This window comes from Pavona decussata, unplaced genomic scaffold (assembly GCF_977016875.1).
Source record: "Pavona decussata unplaced genomic scaffold, jaPavDecu1.1 SCAFFOLD_254, whole genome shotgun sequence".
NCBI classification, from domain to species: domain Eukaryota; kingdom Metazoa; phylum Cnidaria; class Anthozoa; order Scleractinia; family Agariciidae; genus Pavona; species Pavona decussata.
In genome coordinates, this window is record NW_028145657.1 from 1,581,577 (window position 1) to 1,597,099 (window position 15,523).

General features: G+C 37.9%; 2 protein-coding genes across 3 annotated transcripts; one reads left to right on the forward strand and one right to left on the reverse strand.

The window, feature by feature from the left end:
* The first annotated feature begins 1,284 nt into the window (after positions 1-1,284).
* On the forward strand, positions 1,285-4,449 carry LOC146456500 (BET1-like protein). Its single transcript, XM_085093001.1, has 4 exons — positions 1,285-1,349; positions 1,975-2,066; positions 2,460-2,516; positions 3,253-4,449. The coding sequence occupies exons 1-4, from the start codon at positions 1,325-1,327 to the stop codon at positions 3,421-3,423; spliced, it is 345 nt and encodes a 114-aa protein (XP_084949127.1). The 5' UTR covers positions 1,285-1,324; the 3' UTR covers positions 3,424-4,449.
* On the reverse strand, positions 3,905-10,024 carry LOC146456501 (uncharacterized). Of its 2 annotated transcripts, none has more exons than XM_085093005.1 (4): positions 8,763-10,024; positions 8,023-8,274; positions 6,728-6,934; positions 3,905-6,250 (listed from the first exon to the last, which is right to left on the reverse strand). In XM_085093005.1, the coding sequence occupies exons 1-4, from the start codon at positions 9,783-9,785 to the stop codon at positions 5,909-5,911; spliced, it is 1,824 nt and encodes a 607-aa protein (XP_084949131.1). In that variant the 5' UTR covers positions 9,786-10,024; the 3' UTR covers positions 3,905-5,908. The 2 variants fall into 2 exon arrangements, with proteins under 2 accessions (XP_084949131.1, XP_084949130.1); XM_085093004.1 differs by having other exon boundaries at positions 6,728-6,865; positions 7,972-8,274.
* Between the last annotated feature and the right edge of the window lie 5,499 nt (positions 10,025-15,523).

The window sequence follows — 15,523 nt, forward strand, 5'->3', positions numbered from 1 at the left end:
TCTGTATAATGTTACTCTTTATATACTGTGACATTTTAGGCCAGTAACTACTGGCCGATTTTGGATCCGCTTACGTTATATACTAAAACATTTTAGGCCAGTATCTAACGGCCGATTTTGAAACCGCTTACATTACATACTGCAACATTTTAGGCCAGTAACTACTGGCCGATTTTGAATCCGCTTACATTATATACTGAAACATTTTAGGCCAGTAACTAACGGCCGATTTTGGATCCGCTTACATTACATATTGCAGCATTTTAGGCCAGTAACTACTGGCCGATTTTGAAACCGCATTCATTATATACTGAAACATTTTAGGCCAGTATCTAACGGCCGATTTTGGAACCGCTTACATTACATACTGCAACATTTTAGGCCAGTAACTAACGGCCGATTTTGGAACCGCTTACATTATATACTGAAACATTTTAGGCCAGTATCTAACGGCCGATTTTGCATCCACTTATTACATAGTGTGACATTTTAGGCCAGTAACTACTGGCTTATTTTGCGTCGGTATATAGTTACTCTTTACATAGTGTGACATTTTAGGCCAGTAACTTCTGGCTTATTTTGCGTCTGTATATTAACACTTATTACATACTGTGACATTTTAGGCCAATAACTACTGGCTTATTTTCCGTCGGTACATTAATACTGTGAAATTTTAAGCAGATAACTACTTGCTTAATTTCGTGTCGGTATATTAACTATATACTAAAACACCGACGAAAGTTAGTCGCTTAAAATGTTACACTATATAGACTGTGTTAATCGCATATTATGTCCTCTGCAACAGTACAAAGAAGTAACATCGAGTGAAGCGGTGGGCAAAGATAAAATGGTAAAGGCATGTAAACATTCATCCACTCCTCGAAAAAATCTGCTTTGTCAGTCCTTCAGTGTGTAAACTGAGGAATAGTTGTCCCAACAGAGCTGGCCGCCGGCAAATTTATCACACAATGCAAAGGATAATAAAGCACTTCAGCGCCATATTTGTTTATTTCGTGAAAGCAGTCGGACGATGACGTCACAAGGACGATCGGAAAATTCCGATCAGTCGGGACCGCTTCACCCTATGTTATCTAATGCCGACCGCGTAGCAGTCGTTTCCGTTTCCGGGGCAAGCGCGCGAGGGCATTGGGAAAAAAAGAGCAGCAAAGTAGGAGCGGCCCGCCCCTCCCCCCCGCTCCTACTTTTTTGCTCCTTTTTGCCCAATGCCCTCGCGCGCTTGCCCCGCTTGCGACGCAGGCTAGCATTACCACTTAATTGACTAGTCAGCGGTGTACCTACCTAAAAACAAACACAATTTTCCAAGATGGCGACTCGAGGAAATAATCGAGGTGAGGAATGATTTTTATTGACATATCGAAATAAGAAAGTTACAAAAGCTATTTGTGAATTTTGATCAGTCTCGTTGAGGCAACAAATTAAACAGCGAAGATGTACGCGTAACTGAGTTATTAAAACGTTTTCTCACTTGATAGTGGAGTTTGTCTCGTCCGAGAAGTAACCTTTTATTAATAGTCGTGACGTGGAATTTTTGATGTTTGTTCACACTGTTATTCAAAACACTAAAATCTTACTCTACTTTAAGACGGTTCGTCTTACCTCAGAACAGTGACTAAGCAACGACGCCAGCAACTGTTCTGGTTCTGAGGTAAGACGAAAGGTCTTAAAGTAAGATTTTATATTATTTTATATTTTATGGAGATAGTCACACAGTAATTTAAATGAGTGTTACAGTGTGCATACACCCTATAGTACATGTACTCATTTTGGAAGTGAATAGTGGGGTGGTCAAGTCGGTTGGGGTTAGTAGTATCAATGTGTGATAATGAGTGTGAAACAATGAGAGATGAAATTTAAACCGACGATTATATACGTTTGTGATGTAGTTTTTACAAATGAATAAAAAGATTTACATTTACAAATCGTACTTTTGTTATTTTGATCGTTGTCATACAGGGTCCAGGAGTGCATCAACAGAAGAAATGTTGGAGACAGAAAACAACCGAATGGTAGATGAATTAGCAGCTAAAGTGTCTCGCTTGAAAGGGGTAATGCACCTATCAATGTTCACCTCAAGGGAGGGGGGGGGGAGTGGCTATCAGAGAGCTTTCCCCTGGGTAGGATTTTGACACTTACACGTTGCCCCAGAGTTAGGAATTTGACATGGCCACCATCTTGGAAGACTAAGAAAACCACAGGAAACACAACCTGTAAGACTAGAGGATAGTGCTCAGTGTCGCTCTTGTACTTTGTGCTCAGCCAAATGGACTGGGTGAAAAGGCTGGCCATGCTGTGACTGCTGTCTCCTCTTGAGACAGCATCAATAATATTGCATGATGCATTCTTATACCTTTTTGTGGGAATCACCTTGTCCTTCATAAAAAGATCTTTATTTAATTAGTTATTAATAAATTTTGTATTATTTTTTGTTTTTGTTTTAGATTGCTATTGACATTGAGAGTGAATCCAAACAACAAAATAAATACCTTGATGGAATGGTGAGTAGTTAGTATGCCTGTGTGTGATATTATCTGAGGTAGAAGTACTGTTGAACATCCCAAAGTTGACAGGTGTCCACGTTCATCATCAGGGTGGGACAGCTGGATATCTTCAGGGTCTAGTCTAGCAGTCAGAAGATTTTGATAAACAGTTTAAGATAAAAATTGACAACAAGAAAATAGGATGTTTACTCCATGTCTCCATTATCAAAATGTAAATTTGCACTTGGCAAATGTGAGATATATGAAGTAGCATCACAGGTAGCCCAAGCTCGAGAGAGAGAGATGGAACTAAAACTCACTGGAATCGCGCTAAATCGCCCTAAAAATCACATAGGAGGCAAGAAATACACAAGAGAAGTAAAATGGGTGATTTTTATTTAAAAATTCGTTCATATTTTTAGCCTCTAAAATAAACCGTTTTTCTCCCATACAAATCCTTATATTTTTCAACCGTTGCGTAACTAGCGCTCACATTTCGAGCTTGGGCTACCTGTGGTAGCATCAGCAACAATGCCATTCTAACAACATACCGTCCTTGATGAAATAAATAAAATTAGGAACAATAGTTAGACAAGTAGAACTTCTCTCCTAATTTGTGAAGTGATGTCAGTCTTCTTGACAATGATTATATTTTCAGCACAGACACAATTTTAGATGTGATTAGTCTATCTATTTAATTTCTTAGTTCATCAAAAGCAGAGAATGATTGGACATGGTTGCTTATATTTTATAGGGAGATGACTTTGGCAGCTCTTCCAGTTTATTGAGTGGCAGTGCTGCACGGCTATCACAAATGATTTCCTCCGGACGATCAAACAGAAAAGTCATGTGCTATTTAATAGTTGGACTTGTGGGATTGTTCTTCATTGGGTATTATGCACTCAGTAAAGTTATCGTCAGATAGTCACAAGCTGCAAATTTTAGAGATTTAACATAGGTTATTAACCCATGAAATGAAGAATATTGTACCCTGTAGGTTTTAATGTTGATAATTATTAATCTACAGCTCAGAATCACCATCTTTCCCCTAGCCATCATTGGCAGTGGTTTGTTAGTGCCTGGCAAGACATTAAATTTAAATTATCATGCTGGTAAACCTGTGTTAATTCTTCTGTGGTGCTACTGCTAACCCTGGCAAACTACTTAACATTGGTCATATTCAGTGATGTGATATTCAGCAATAAGACAATACTGCCTTTTACAAGGGGAGGCGGTTTGGCCTAGTAGTGGTTAGGGAGCCAGACTTGTAATCTGGAGGCCCGGTGTTCAGGTCCCGCTGTGACCACTTGGATTTGTTTCATGGTAGTTCTGTTTTCAACTTCAATGCCACACTTTGTAAATAGCCAACAGATTTGCCTCCAACCAGTTCAAATTTTTAACAAATGTTATGTTCAGTTTGAATATTTATTTCACTGGTTTATAGCATCCCTTATTAGCACAATAGTGCTAAATACTTCGACACTTCAATAACGTCATTTATTTATTTATATCTATATACATCCATCTGAATACTCTGCAACAGCCTATTCCGCAACACTGTGGAAGCCTCATGCAGGCACGCTTAAAAATAATAATACAATTTATTATATATAATTGGATAGGTTAATAAATCATTTAACTACTGAATAAAAAGTTCTGTAGTGGTAGCCTTGTCACAATTGAGTTGGACAATGTTCTCTGGAAGACTGTTCCATTCCATGATGGTTCTTGTAAACTTTATTAATAATTATTGAGTGATTTCACTACAGTATCCCGGCAGGTACAGTGTATTCAAATATGTCACTGAAATATGTTAACTAAAGTGATATAGCAGGAGCAGGCTTTCATGGATGGTAACAAGTGTCTGTCACAGGCAGGGTTGATTTGCTTACAGTATAAACTGGGCTATGACTAGCAACACAAAAGCTAGTAAGTGAAGAAAGTCGATAAACCACATAAAAAATAATAATAACCACTGTATTTGCTTGAATAATTACCACACCCCTCTGCTAACAGGATTTACATATCAACATAATTCACCTTGGAAGACAATAATAATTACCTGAATTAATGAAATAAATACTCTCTTGATTTTTCTCCTCTTGACAAAAGAATAATCACACTTGGTTGTTATTCAAGAAAATATTAGTGGTAAACTAATTTCAGGATAATTAACACACACTGATGTTAAATGTTACCTTTAAAAGATTTACAAGACAACAAAAGCAGCACATTACAGTCAATCTACGTCACCAGTATTTTTGAAATTTTAACGGCGTTTTGAAATTTACATGTCAGTTTCAAACATCACCAGTGAGATTTCAGAGTTTCTGTAGAATTTTTTTTTTTGTTCAGTTAATACATCTTTTTTGGAAAGATTTTATCAAGATTCCATTCAAATGCCGGACATTACAAAAGGAATTTGGATGTTCATTTCATTCTCAGAAAAACTGGTCACACGTGATGTAGACTGACTGTAAGTATAGACCTTTTTCATAAACAGCGGCCCATAAATAATTATTTTGTTTACATGAAAATTAGCCTTACTAGCCTCGCTAGCATGTGCAAAATTCAATAGAATTTTTACTCTAAAATGAGGTTAGTAGGGCTAATTAACATATATTGAAATTATAGAATAATAAATTGGCCAGCCCACCATTTATGAAAAAGGTCTATGAAATGACACCTGATAAATAACATGTACTAATTGTAATAATAATACTAATTATTTTAGTATAGTGTTCCCCAGGTGTTATTCATGTTAGAAATAACAAAGTGAAAGAGGCTGAGAGCTCACATTTTTAATATTAATAAATTTTTTAAGCTCAAATGCTCATTGAAGCCATTGCACTTCTTTTCCTGACTTGTTTACAGCTGATTTCAGTACTGTGCTTAGGGCCCGAGTTTCAGACATAATTTGAAAGTTGTCATAATCTTATCAATGATACTTTCTAAATCATCCTATTTCTTTGATGGCTACCAGCATTTCTTTTTATTTTAGATCCTGTAAAAACACTAATCACCATCAGATTAATAAAAGCTCTTATTATTATTACGCAACCATGTTTTTTTTAAAAATAAAAAAAAAATTATTATTATTATTATTATTATTATTATTATTATTATTATTATTATTGCACTTAAAATTAAGATAATGATAAATACCACCACATAAATTCCACATAACGTAAGATCCTGTTGTACATTTAAATACAAGGAAACCCATGCACTGACAAAATTCAACTATTGATAGTCTCCTGTTGAAGCTGTACTTGTTTTGAAATAGCCATTGACCAGTTTACATCTTGGTGGAATCTAAATTTAAACTCCTGAATTGTATTGTAACCTTCTGAACAACATCCATGCTGGTGGGTAACCATTGGTTACAACATCTTCACTGCACTCATCCCTTATACAGCATACATCTTGGTAGAAAGCCGAGCCCCAGAGTATCTCAACTGCAATGAAGCAAGTCCTGGAATGCTTATTTCCAACTGATCCACGGCATTTGTTGTAATCTGACTGCACATGCTCAGATCAAGGTGCGTCAGATTACGACCATGCTTTGCTAGCTCAAGTATGCTCTTGTCTGTAATGCTGTCGCACTTTGAAGCATCGAGTATCACCAGGCGCTCAAGGTTTAGTGCAACTGAAGACAAACCAGTGTCTGTCACTGAGGTACATCCGCTGAAGGTAAAGTGCTCTAGTGTGCGCAGATTTTCTGCCACATCAGTAAGCCCACTGTCTGTAACCTACAAGAAAAAAATAAAGTACCCCACAGTTCAGTTGCTAGTCTTCCAGGAAAATTTTAACACTATGAAACTACACTCTGTCGAAACATATCCAGAGTATTCTCTGGCTCTCCTTAAAGTTATCAACTGCATTAATTTTTCAGGCATATATGTCATGTAAAATCAATGTGAATTTACTGTGGCAGACAGACTGGCTCCTCATCCACTGTTTCCTGGTTGAATTGGAATTTGGAAATGTTAGTTTTAATTTTTGGAGGGAAAAAACTAGGAAGAAAAACTCTTGGAGTTGGGGTGAGAGCCAACAAAAAACTCAACCCAATGTACGGCATCAACTCCATTGGTTGAACCTATGCCACATTGGTGGAAGGCAAGTGCTCAGATTGCATCATCACTGCTCGCCCAAGAGATGAGAATTAAGCATACTCTATCAAGAAATACCCCTTCAATCGATGAGTTCACTGAGAGTAATGAACTGACCTGTGTGCACATGTTAATGTTGAGAGAGGTTAAGTTTTTCAATAGACAGATGCTCTTCAGTCCCTCATCTGTGATGCATGTACAGTGACTGATGTCTAAACTTTTCAGCTTTCCTAAGTTTTGGATTCCTTTAGACACCTGTAAACAGAACAGCTGATCAGCTTTAATGCCACTTAAGTAATGTCTTAATGACAAAGTAAATAAAGACTGTTGTTGTTGGTGGGGGAAACTGGAAGTTTATAGGTATTGGGTTTAACCCTTTAAGCCCTAACAGTGATCAGCAGCAAATTTCTCCTTGTAATATTACTTACTCAACCCCTGAGGTCATAAGAATTAAGGATATGATCACCAAAGGTGAATTTTCTTGATATTTTAATAACTTCTCTCCAGTACTTTTTTAAGAAAACAACAGGGACAGGATAGCAGTTTAATTTGTTCTTTGATATATTAGGGGTTAAAGGACTAAAGTGATGAGAATGTGAAACTTTAAAGGAGATGACTGTTTGCTCAGGCTTGGAGTTTTAGGAGTTTAAAATTTTGTTAGGCTAAATAATTCTATTCATTTGTCTTGTATGGATACTTTAATTTTAGTTTAACTTCCCACCTTCATCAATCACTTTTAGTGCTCAGCAAGAAACTCCCACCACCTTATAATCAGTTTAATATGTATGTGGCCATTATTAAGCCCTTTGAGGGAGGCGGTTAAAATGGAACAAGTGCAACATGCATGACGTAGGTCTCCAGAGGTCAGTCAATAATTTATGGATTATATGGAATGACGATGACAACTCCATGTACACTCCACTAGAAACTGGTCTCCTTTCTTTGGTTTGCTTTTTCTCTTGTAGCAAAACTTGTGGGTCATTGAAATACATGAAGAGAAAAATAATAATACTAGTATTTTTTTTTTTAGCTGTGCAAAGGCATATACTATCCATTTGTAAGCAACTAAATTAAATTCATTAATTTGTAAGTAATTGTATTGTATCGTAGTGTTAGTATTGTTCTTAGTAGCGTAGGTATCGTTTCATTTTGTTAGTAATATCGCATTGTAAGCAGTTTCATAATTTTTTTTTTTTAGCACTGTATTATAAAAAGTATCAACCTTAACAAGTAGTATTTCTTAACAAGCGTGTTGTAATTTGTTTGAGCACTCAATAAAAAAAGAAAAAATAAAAAAAAATAATACTAGTATTTACTGCATGATTATTAGGAAACACACTTTATATGTGGCCAATGCTTGCCTTTTTGTCATCCTCCATCTTAACTCCTTGAGGACACTGTTGCTGTTGAACAGGATTTGACTGAACAAGTCCATTCAAACCATTGTCTGTTATGTTGATACACCAACTTAGTTTCAGTAACTGCAAGTTAACTAGAGACTCTGTTATTGCTGACAGTCCAATGTCAGTTACATGAAGACAGGAGCTGAGATCAAGCTCTTGAAGGTTGAAAAGAATTTTTGAGAATCTTGATACTAGTTCGTCAGATAGTGAACTGCAGCCATTTAGCACAAGAACTCTCAGCGGAATATCTTGATTTATCCCCTAAAAAGAAAACAAAAAAGAGAGGGCAATTAAAAAATGGACGAAACAAAGGTTCATAAATAATTATTAATAATTATAACAACATTATTTTATAACAGGGTCTAGAGCCAAAACATGCATCATGTATCTACCCAACACAATTCCTCTCCTTTCCCCCTGCAAGAAAACAATGGATCGCTTGTGACCACTCTCTACAAACTACAGTAATGGTAACCGTGAAATGTTAGAATTCAACTTTCCATAATGGTACATGCATCAGTTTTGAGAAAATTGCATATCCAGTTATAACTTTGAATCACAGCATGCGGATTTGAAATAATGGAATAATTATTAAATTTTACAAAGCAGTTGACCTGTCATGTAGAATACAGATGCTGTAGTTCCAGAACTTTGTGTAAAAATTTAAAAGAAAGACAGTTAAAAACCTTAGCAATGCATACATTATTGTAACCCGGTAATATCCCTTAACAGACATAACAAAAAATTACCTGTGTTGAGCATAGGAACTTTGCAAAACCACTGCTTGATAGCTGATAGCAGGAATATAAGTTCAATGAGTCTAAGTTTACTAAAAGTTTTCTTACACTTGAAAGTGCTCCATCAGTGAGCTGTCTACAGCTGTTTAGATCAAGGACCCTTAAATGTTCCATATATTTACCAATGGAAGTAAGTGTTGTGTTTGTAATATCTACACATGCAATTTTGAGAACTTCAAGTAAATTCTGGTATTTTACAAGTGATACAATACCATTGTCTGTCAGATGCTTGCAAGCAGTTAAGTTTATCCCTTTGAGTTTAAGTTGTGGTATCTGAGAAAATTTTAGCATTGTTTCATCTGTTATATCAGATCGACTTATGTCAAGGTACTTTAGGGTAGTAACATTTTTTGCGAGTTTTTGCCATGTTGAAATGTTTATGCCTTTGCATCCGGAGATAGACAAATCCAGAATTAGAGGCAACGTGTCAGCTATTTTTGACACCAACAAATCTGATATGTCTTTACATGCATTTAAATCAAGCACTGTGAGCTCTCTCCAGGTGTTTGCACAGTTATTAAGCCAAGCGGCCTCCTTTACCATATCAAGCTGCCTGCAACGGCTCAAATCTAAATGAACTAAGTTTGGACAACACTTGCTTAATACTTCAAGTAAAGAGTCATTGACGCATCTACAGCCTTGAAGTGACAAAACTTTTAAATTTGATCCAAGTTGTTTGCAGACTTGAACAATTTGAGCTGCAGTGGACATGTGCTTGAATCTCAAATACTGGATACAACGCCGGCGAAGACTGTCAACTAGCAAATTAGAAAATCTTTCTCTCCTTGTTCCAAGGCTGATAAACACATTTCTCCAAAGAATGGGATCTTCAGCCGCTCGGGACCACATGTAGCACACAAGGGCTGCACACTTTACATCAGAGGTTGGAAGAAATCTAAAGATATAAGACACAAGTTCTGGTGGTAAACTCAAGATCACGGCTGGCTCACTTCTTCTGCTCGTACTCTTTGGCATAATTTGACAGTTCCTGTACAATAAACTGACTGCGTGTTTTCCAGGAGTTCGTTGTTGCTACCATTAAGTGAACTTTGCAATTTCCATTTTCATTATGTAATCTCCAAAATGGAATCGCTTATAGTTTCCAAAGGTTTTCTTCGCCGGGTTTTCGTACAAAGCACTAGCTGATTCGCTCTATTGACTACAAACACGATAGATGCAGCAAGAGGAACCGCCATGTTTTTTATTGGGATAAGCCGCAGGCCAACTGCGGACAGGCGCAGGTCGTGCCAAGACCCTCGACTTAGTTGTTTAGTTTGCAAGCTTTTAAAACTGGGCCCAGTTGCTCGAAGCATGGTTAGCGCTAACCATTGGTTAAGAGGTATTAAAACCTATAGGTTGTCATGGTATTTAACCCGGGTTAGCGCTAACCATGCTTCGAGCAACTCAGCCCTGAATTTCGATTGCTTCTTCTGTGGTATAGCGGGTACGATACCAGGGCCGTACATAGCGCGGGGGCAGAGGGGGCAGCTGCCCCCGCCAGGAAAACTCAATTCGGTTTCTAACATCACACTGATCACAAGAAAATCGACTAATTGACTGAAAAAATATTCCTTCAATGTGAATTCCAAATAATTATTTTGGAAAATCTTTTGAGGTACCAGTTTTCTTATGAAAATAATGATTTTTTTCAGCCTGGGCTCCCTATGGTTTAGAATTTGGTGTGTAAATAAAGACTGACAAGCCTACGCCACTTTCTGGCGCGTGTTTTAGCCTTTTTAAATCTAGCTTATACAAGTATTTTTTTTCCGAGATTGGTTTTAAAAGCCTGCGCTGCTCGCAAGTTTTTGTAGCGGGTTTGGATTTAACCATCATATGTTCATCATCTGACAAGTCATTTGCGCCTAATGATTTTTGAGTTTCCTCTTTTGAATTCTGTTCGTTTTGAATATGACCTCTTATTCTGTGTGTTCAACGACGGTGTTTTTATGCCACATAGGACATTTCAGCTGGGTTTGGCTTGGCTCTTTTTAGTGCTTGATAGTTTTACCTGCCTTTCTTGTTGAGATTTGGCAATATTAGGACAGAAATTAATCACTGCTTGTGTCATGCAATGAGCTTCATTCTGTAATTGTTGCAATGCCGGGCCCGGCTAGTGTTTGTCACAAGGAGTTGTATTTCTTGGCACGGCTATTTGGATTTTTGGTTCTCTAGTAATCGTTGTAGATAGTGCGTTTGAATTGTGGAAGCTCAGTGATTTTCTCCCTTTGTTTACAGTAGTGCATCGACTGTGTATTAAAATGACAGACAATATTTGCTTCAAGCAAGACAGGATCAAGATCCTCTCTTGCCTCAAGCTAAACAAGACGTTAACTCCATAAAAAGTCATGACAATTTAAAACTAAAAGTATCGGTGTGTTTTTTTTCTCTAAACGTCGTAGAGGCAACTTTCTGTGTAGGAGTGAAAACAAAATTAATGTCCAACTAGAAACCCTGTCTGCATACGGTAGACCCCTGTGAGGGGTGTGCGGAGTTTGCCCCCACAGACAAAAAATCCTAGATACGGCCCTGGATACGAACAAACATGATTACAAAAACGATTAACAATTAACCTCTTACGAGACATAATCTTGTTCGAGGTTCTGCCATACGGAGTTACCATAATGATTCGATTTAGCGCCCGGGGCGCTTATTTACTTTTGGTACCTCATGGGAGGGCGCTTATTCGAGACAGGACGCTTATTCGGGACAGGGCGCTTATTTAATTTTTTGAGAAACAACCTAATGCTCAAAACAAAACTTTAATAAATATTAAAATAACTAACAATAACAGAAACCGTAACAGTAACAAATTGTTGAAAGTTCAGTTACTTTCAAAATAATTGTTCATTTTAGCAGTAATAAACGGTATACATGTACGGTACGGTGAATTTGAAGAAGAAATTATTCCTTTGAAGGAATTATGTACTCACATGGACATTACAGTTGAGAAACTCAGACGAAGACCACTGTTTTTGTAATACATTATTATGTATGTCAGCTATTAAAGGAAGATAAACCACGTTTGACACGTACTCTGAAGGCGCTGTCATAAGATTAGAATAGGGGGGCGCTTATTAGAATAGGAGCGCTTAAACACATTCGAAAGGGGGCGCTTATTGGAAGGAGGGCGCTAAATCGAATAATTACGGTAATTCAACTTCGCAATGGGAGGGCAAGCTTACTTTGATGCTCCGCGGTGTTAGTATAACAAATAGATTCCATGTTGCCGTGCGTCTGTTCAGTAATAGATCCCAGATGACGTCAAAATGTGGTAAGAACAAAAAAGTGGCACACGAGGCGCAGCCGAGTGTGTCACTAATGTTCTTACCCCATTTGGACGTCTTCTGTGATCAATTACTGAACAGACGCACGGTAACACAGAATCTATTTGCTGTATTTGTTTTATATAATAAAGAAGCAAAAGTTGTTAATGGTGACGTCATCTATGCGTCTGTCCCCCAATAGGTCATAAGTAAGAACCAATCAAAATGCGTGTAGAATTTAGCTTATTATATAGCTCTATTTCGCTCTTCTTGCCAACAGTTTCAAGTTGCCTGGGTACAACACTATTTCCTTTCTTTATCCTTTTCTATTTCGCCTTTAATTTTCTTGGGGTCTTCCACTCCCACTGTTGATTTTTCCGTGGCCATATGCATTTACAAATTTTAAGGCGAGTTGTGGGATATACGGGATGAAAACCTTGACTCTCCCCCGACTTTTTTCTGCAACTGATACTTCTTGAAAGGGACCAGCCGAGCGCCTTTCGCTGCTCTTGCGTTTTCCGTCGCAAAATCTTCGCTTACGCCGACCAGGTCGGGTTATCTTTCATTCTAGCGGAGGCGTTGGATAAGATTCAGTTTATCTTTTCAGTATAACACAAGAACGCTGGCGTGTATGGGCCTCGGTCGTTGTTTACTAGCAGGGTCGCTTTGGGGCCTTGTTGGAATTCGGTGTGCTCGTTCGATTTCTACCGATGCTTGCAAAGCACTTCTTAGCCTATATGTGATCTTATAAAGTCGTGGATGAAGCCAACGCAATTCTTCCATTCGGCTTTTTGTGGCGCGTTTTACAGGTTATTTCTTCGTGTCCTGTTTCGATGTCTTTCAGTCTCACTCTCTAGCACTTCAACTTTGACTCAATCTGCTTTCTGTTCTGTAGCCTTCTTCATTTCTTCTAAGTCAGGATTTCATAGAATCCAAGCCCTTTGCCAGCTTTTTTCGATCTGGGAAACTGTTTCTTTTGTTCAAATTTGATTTTCATTTTCGTTAACCGTTCATAAATATTTGGTCCAAAGTGTTGAGCCTCTCTAGTTTCTCTGGAAGTATATATAGATTTTTTTTTCAGCGTGGCGTTGCCAGCGATTTGGGGGCTACGAACCTAAAAATTTGAGGGGATCACCAGTTTTTTTTACACACTTCACTACGAGATGGCTATTGTCACTTTTACTTCTGTGTCTGTAGCTCAATGCTCATGCAGACTCCGGGACAAAATGTTTCCTATTTTCATTATATACCCATGAAAATTTGATCTTGTTTCCATAGAAATTTAAAAACACGTATAACCAGTCAGGCCACGTGTCCACGTAAGGTTATTTATGCTAATTATGACTCCGTTCCCGCGAACATAAAAGAAAGACACTATTGTTTCATTGTGATGTACACTACATGAAGTATCTTTCGTTTTTCTTAAAAAAAAAAAAAAAAATTCTGAAGATCAAAAGATTACAGAGGGACGGCTTATAGAAGATTTTGTGAATTTGGCTTGTATTTAGTCAAATTTTGAGCGTTTTCACTTTCAAGAGTAACGATTTACGATGTGGCGAAGGCGGGCCTTAGGATATACCAGACTTTGTTCCCTCGCAGCAGACGGATGGAGCCTAGGTTCATCTTTGAAAAGCGTGATGTTTTCAGCTTGGTTTTGGTGACTGATGTTCTGACGCACAACTGATTTTCTAAAAAATAGTCAGTTGTTGGTTGCATTACATTGATTAGTGGAGACAGATAAGATGAACACTGAGCAATTTTGTTGTCAAAATTAGAAGCTGACTCAACGGAATGCTGTCTAGGACATCAATAAAATATGGCGCCTCCCACAGCTGCGTTTTCAATCGTTTGAAAACGCAAACGTTTTGTTTTCGTTTTCATAGATTTCTCGTTCCCAACGAATGTGCAACGTAAATGCAAACTTTTTAAAACACTCCTTGTTTGAAAGTTGCGGTGTAAACAAACTTTAAGACCGTAGGATTAGCTCGATAAACCATTATTGCAGGTGGTCTTGCTTATTAACGACCGCCCGCATAAGTTTTAATAAAAAGAGCAGTTCATTTGAGCGACAGATCAGTTGGCAAATGGGTCAGCTTAAATTAGTAGAAACCTCGATGAAGCCGTGAGCGTTAAGTTATTAGTATGCTTAGTAAAGAACAAACTCGTTGTCAAATGTTTGAGCTGTCAGTTATATACAGATAAAGATAAAGAATTATGAAAGGCATTTATTTTGTGAAATAGTTTAAAACTAAACAAATCGTATTCTTTTAGGCAAATTTTAAAGATATTTATTTTAACATCTTGACTTCTTCGAACGGCCCACTTAACTAACCAAAGTTGAACAACCAAGTTTATATTTGAAAGAAACTAGATTGCGATCCTGCCATGCAGTCAATGTATTCACCACAGGGCTCTCGAGGGTCATTTGCACAAAATTACTAAGCCTTGGCCACTCTGACGAAGCTGAACATCATACCGTAAAGTTCCGATAGTAGCGACCCTCGTTACTTTCGGAATCAGCAGCCTTTGGGCTCGTTACTTTCGGGGAGTCGTTACTTTTGGGAGGTCGTTGTTTTCGGGGAACAAAAACCAGGCAACAAAGCTAACGCTAGCTCTTTTTTCCAAAATAAAAAATAGATATGATTGGCACAGGGCTCAACCAACAGACTGAGAATAAAGAACATTCTGACGCAAGAGTGCCAGACGACATTTGGGCTTGCACCCTAGGAGCAACGAGCAAGATTCAACCACACGATGTTGCATTCCATACAGAATTTAAGAAGAATGTTGGCAGACTCACTACGGAACACTTGTTCGTAAATCCAGAGCAATTTATGAGTAGAGCTGAAAAGTAAGCGCTGGTGATCGGCGCGTGGTTTTAACAAAGTGGGTGCATGGGCACGGCATGGCAAGAGATCTCAGTCGCGTCGGCTGAAAAACACAGTTATCCGTTCATTTGTGAAAAGTGGCCATGGTAGGTAGCAAGGACAGTGAAATAAACATCGATGGTCTACCGGACTACCGCATGGATCAATTAGCCGATGTAAAGGAAATCAATTTTTTCTCTGACTCAGGGGAGGAAAGCTAAACTCAGTAATTTTAGTCCATGACTCAACAATGCGTTTTATACTGCAGTATATAGAATTTTCAATTTTAATATGAAGAAGCGTCCCTTTTATTAATACGAAATTATACCAGTTTGGTTTTCACATTACGCCGTCAGTGATCTGATGTCAAGGACGAATGATGACTGAAGGCTTTCCCTTGTTGTGTTGTAAAGTGCCTTATCGTAATCAATAATGCACGAAGATATTAGTATTGTACATTAAAAATTTGACTATGGATTGGAAAACAATAAAGCCATTACGTATGTGTATAGCGTAATTAAAAAAAAACTTGGTCTCGCTTCTTTCGGGTGGGGGGGGGGGGGTCGCTACTTTCGGGATTCAG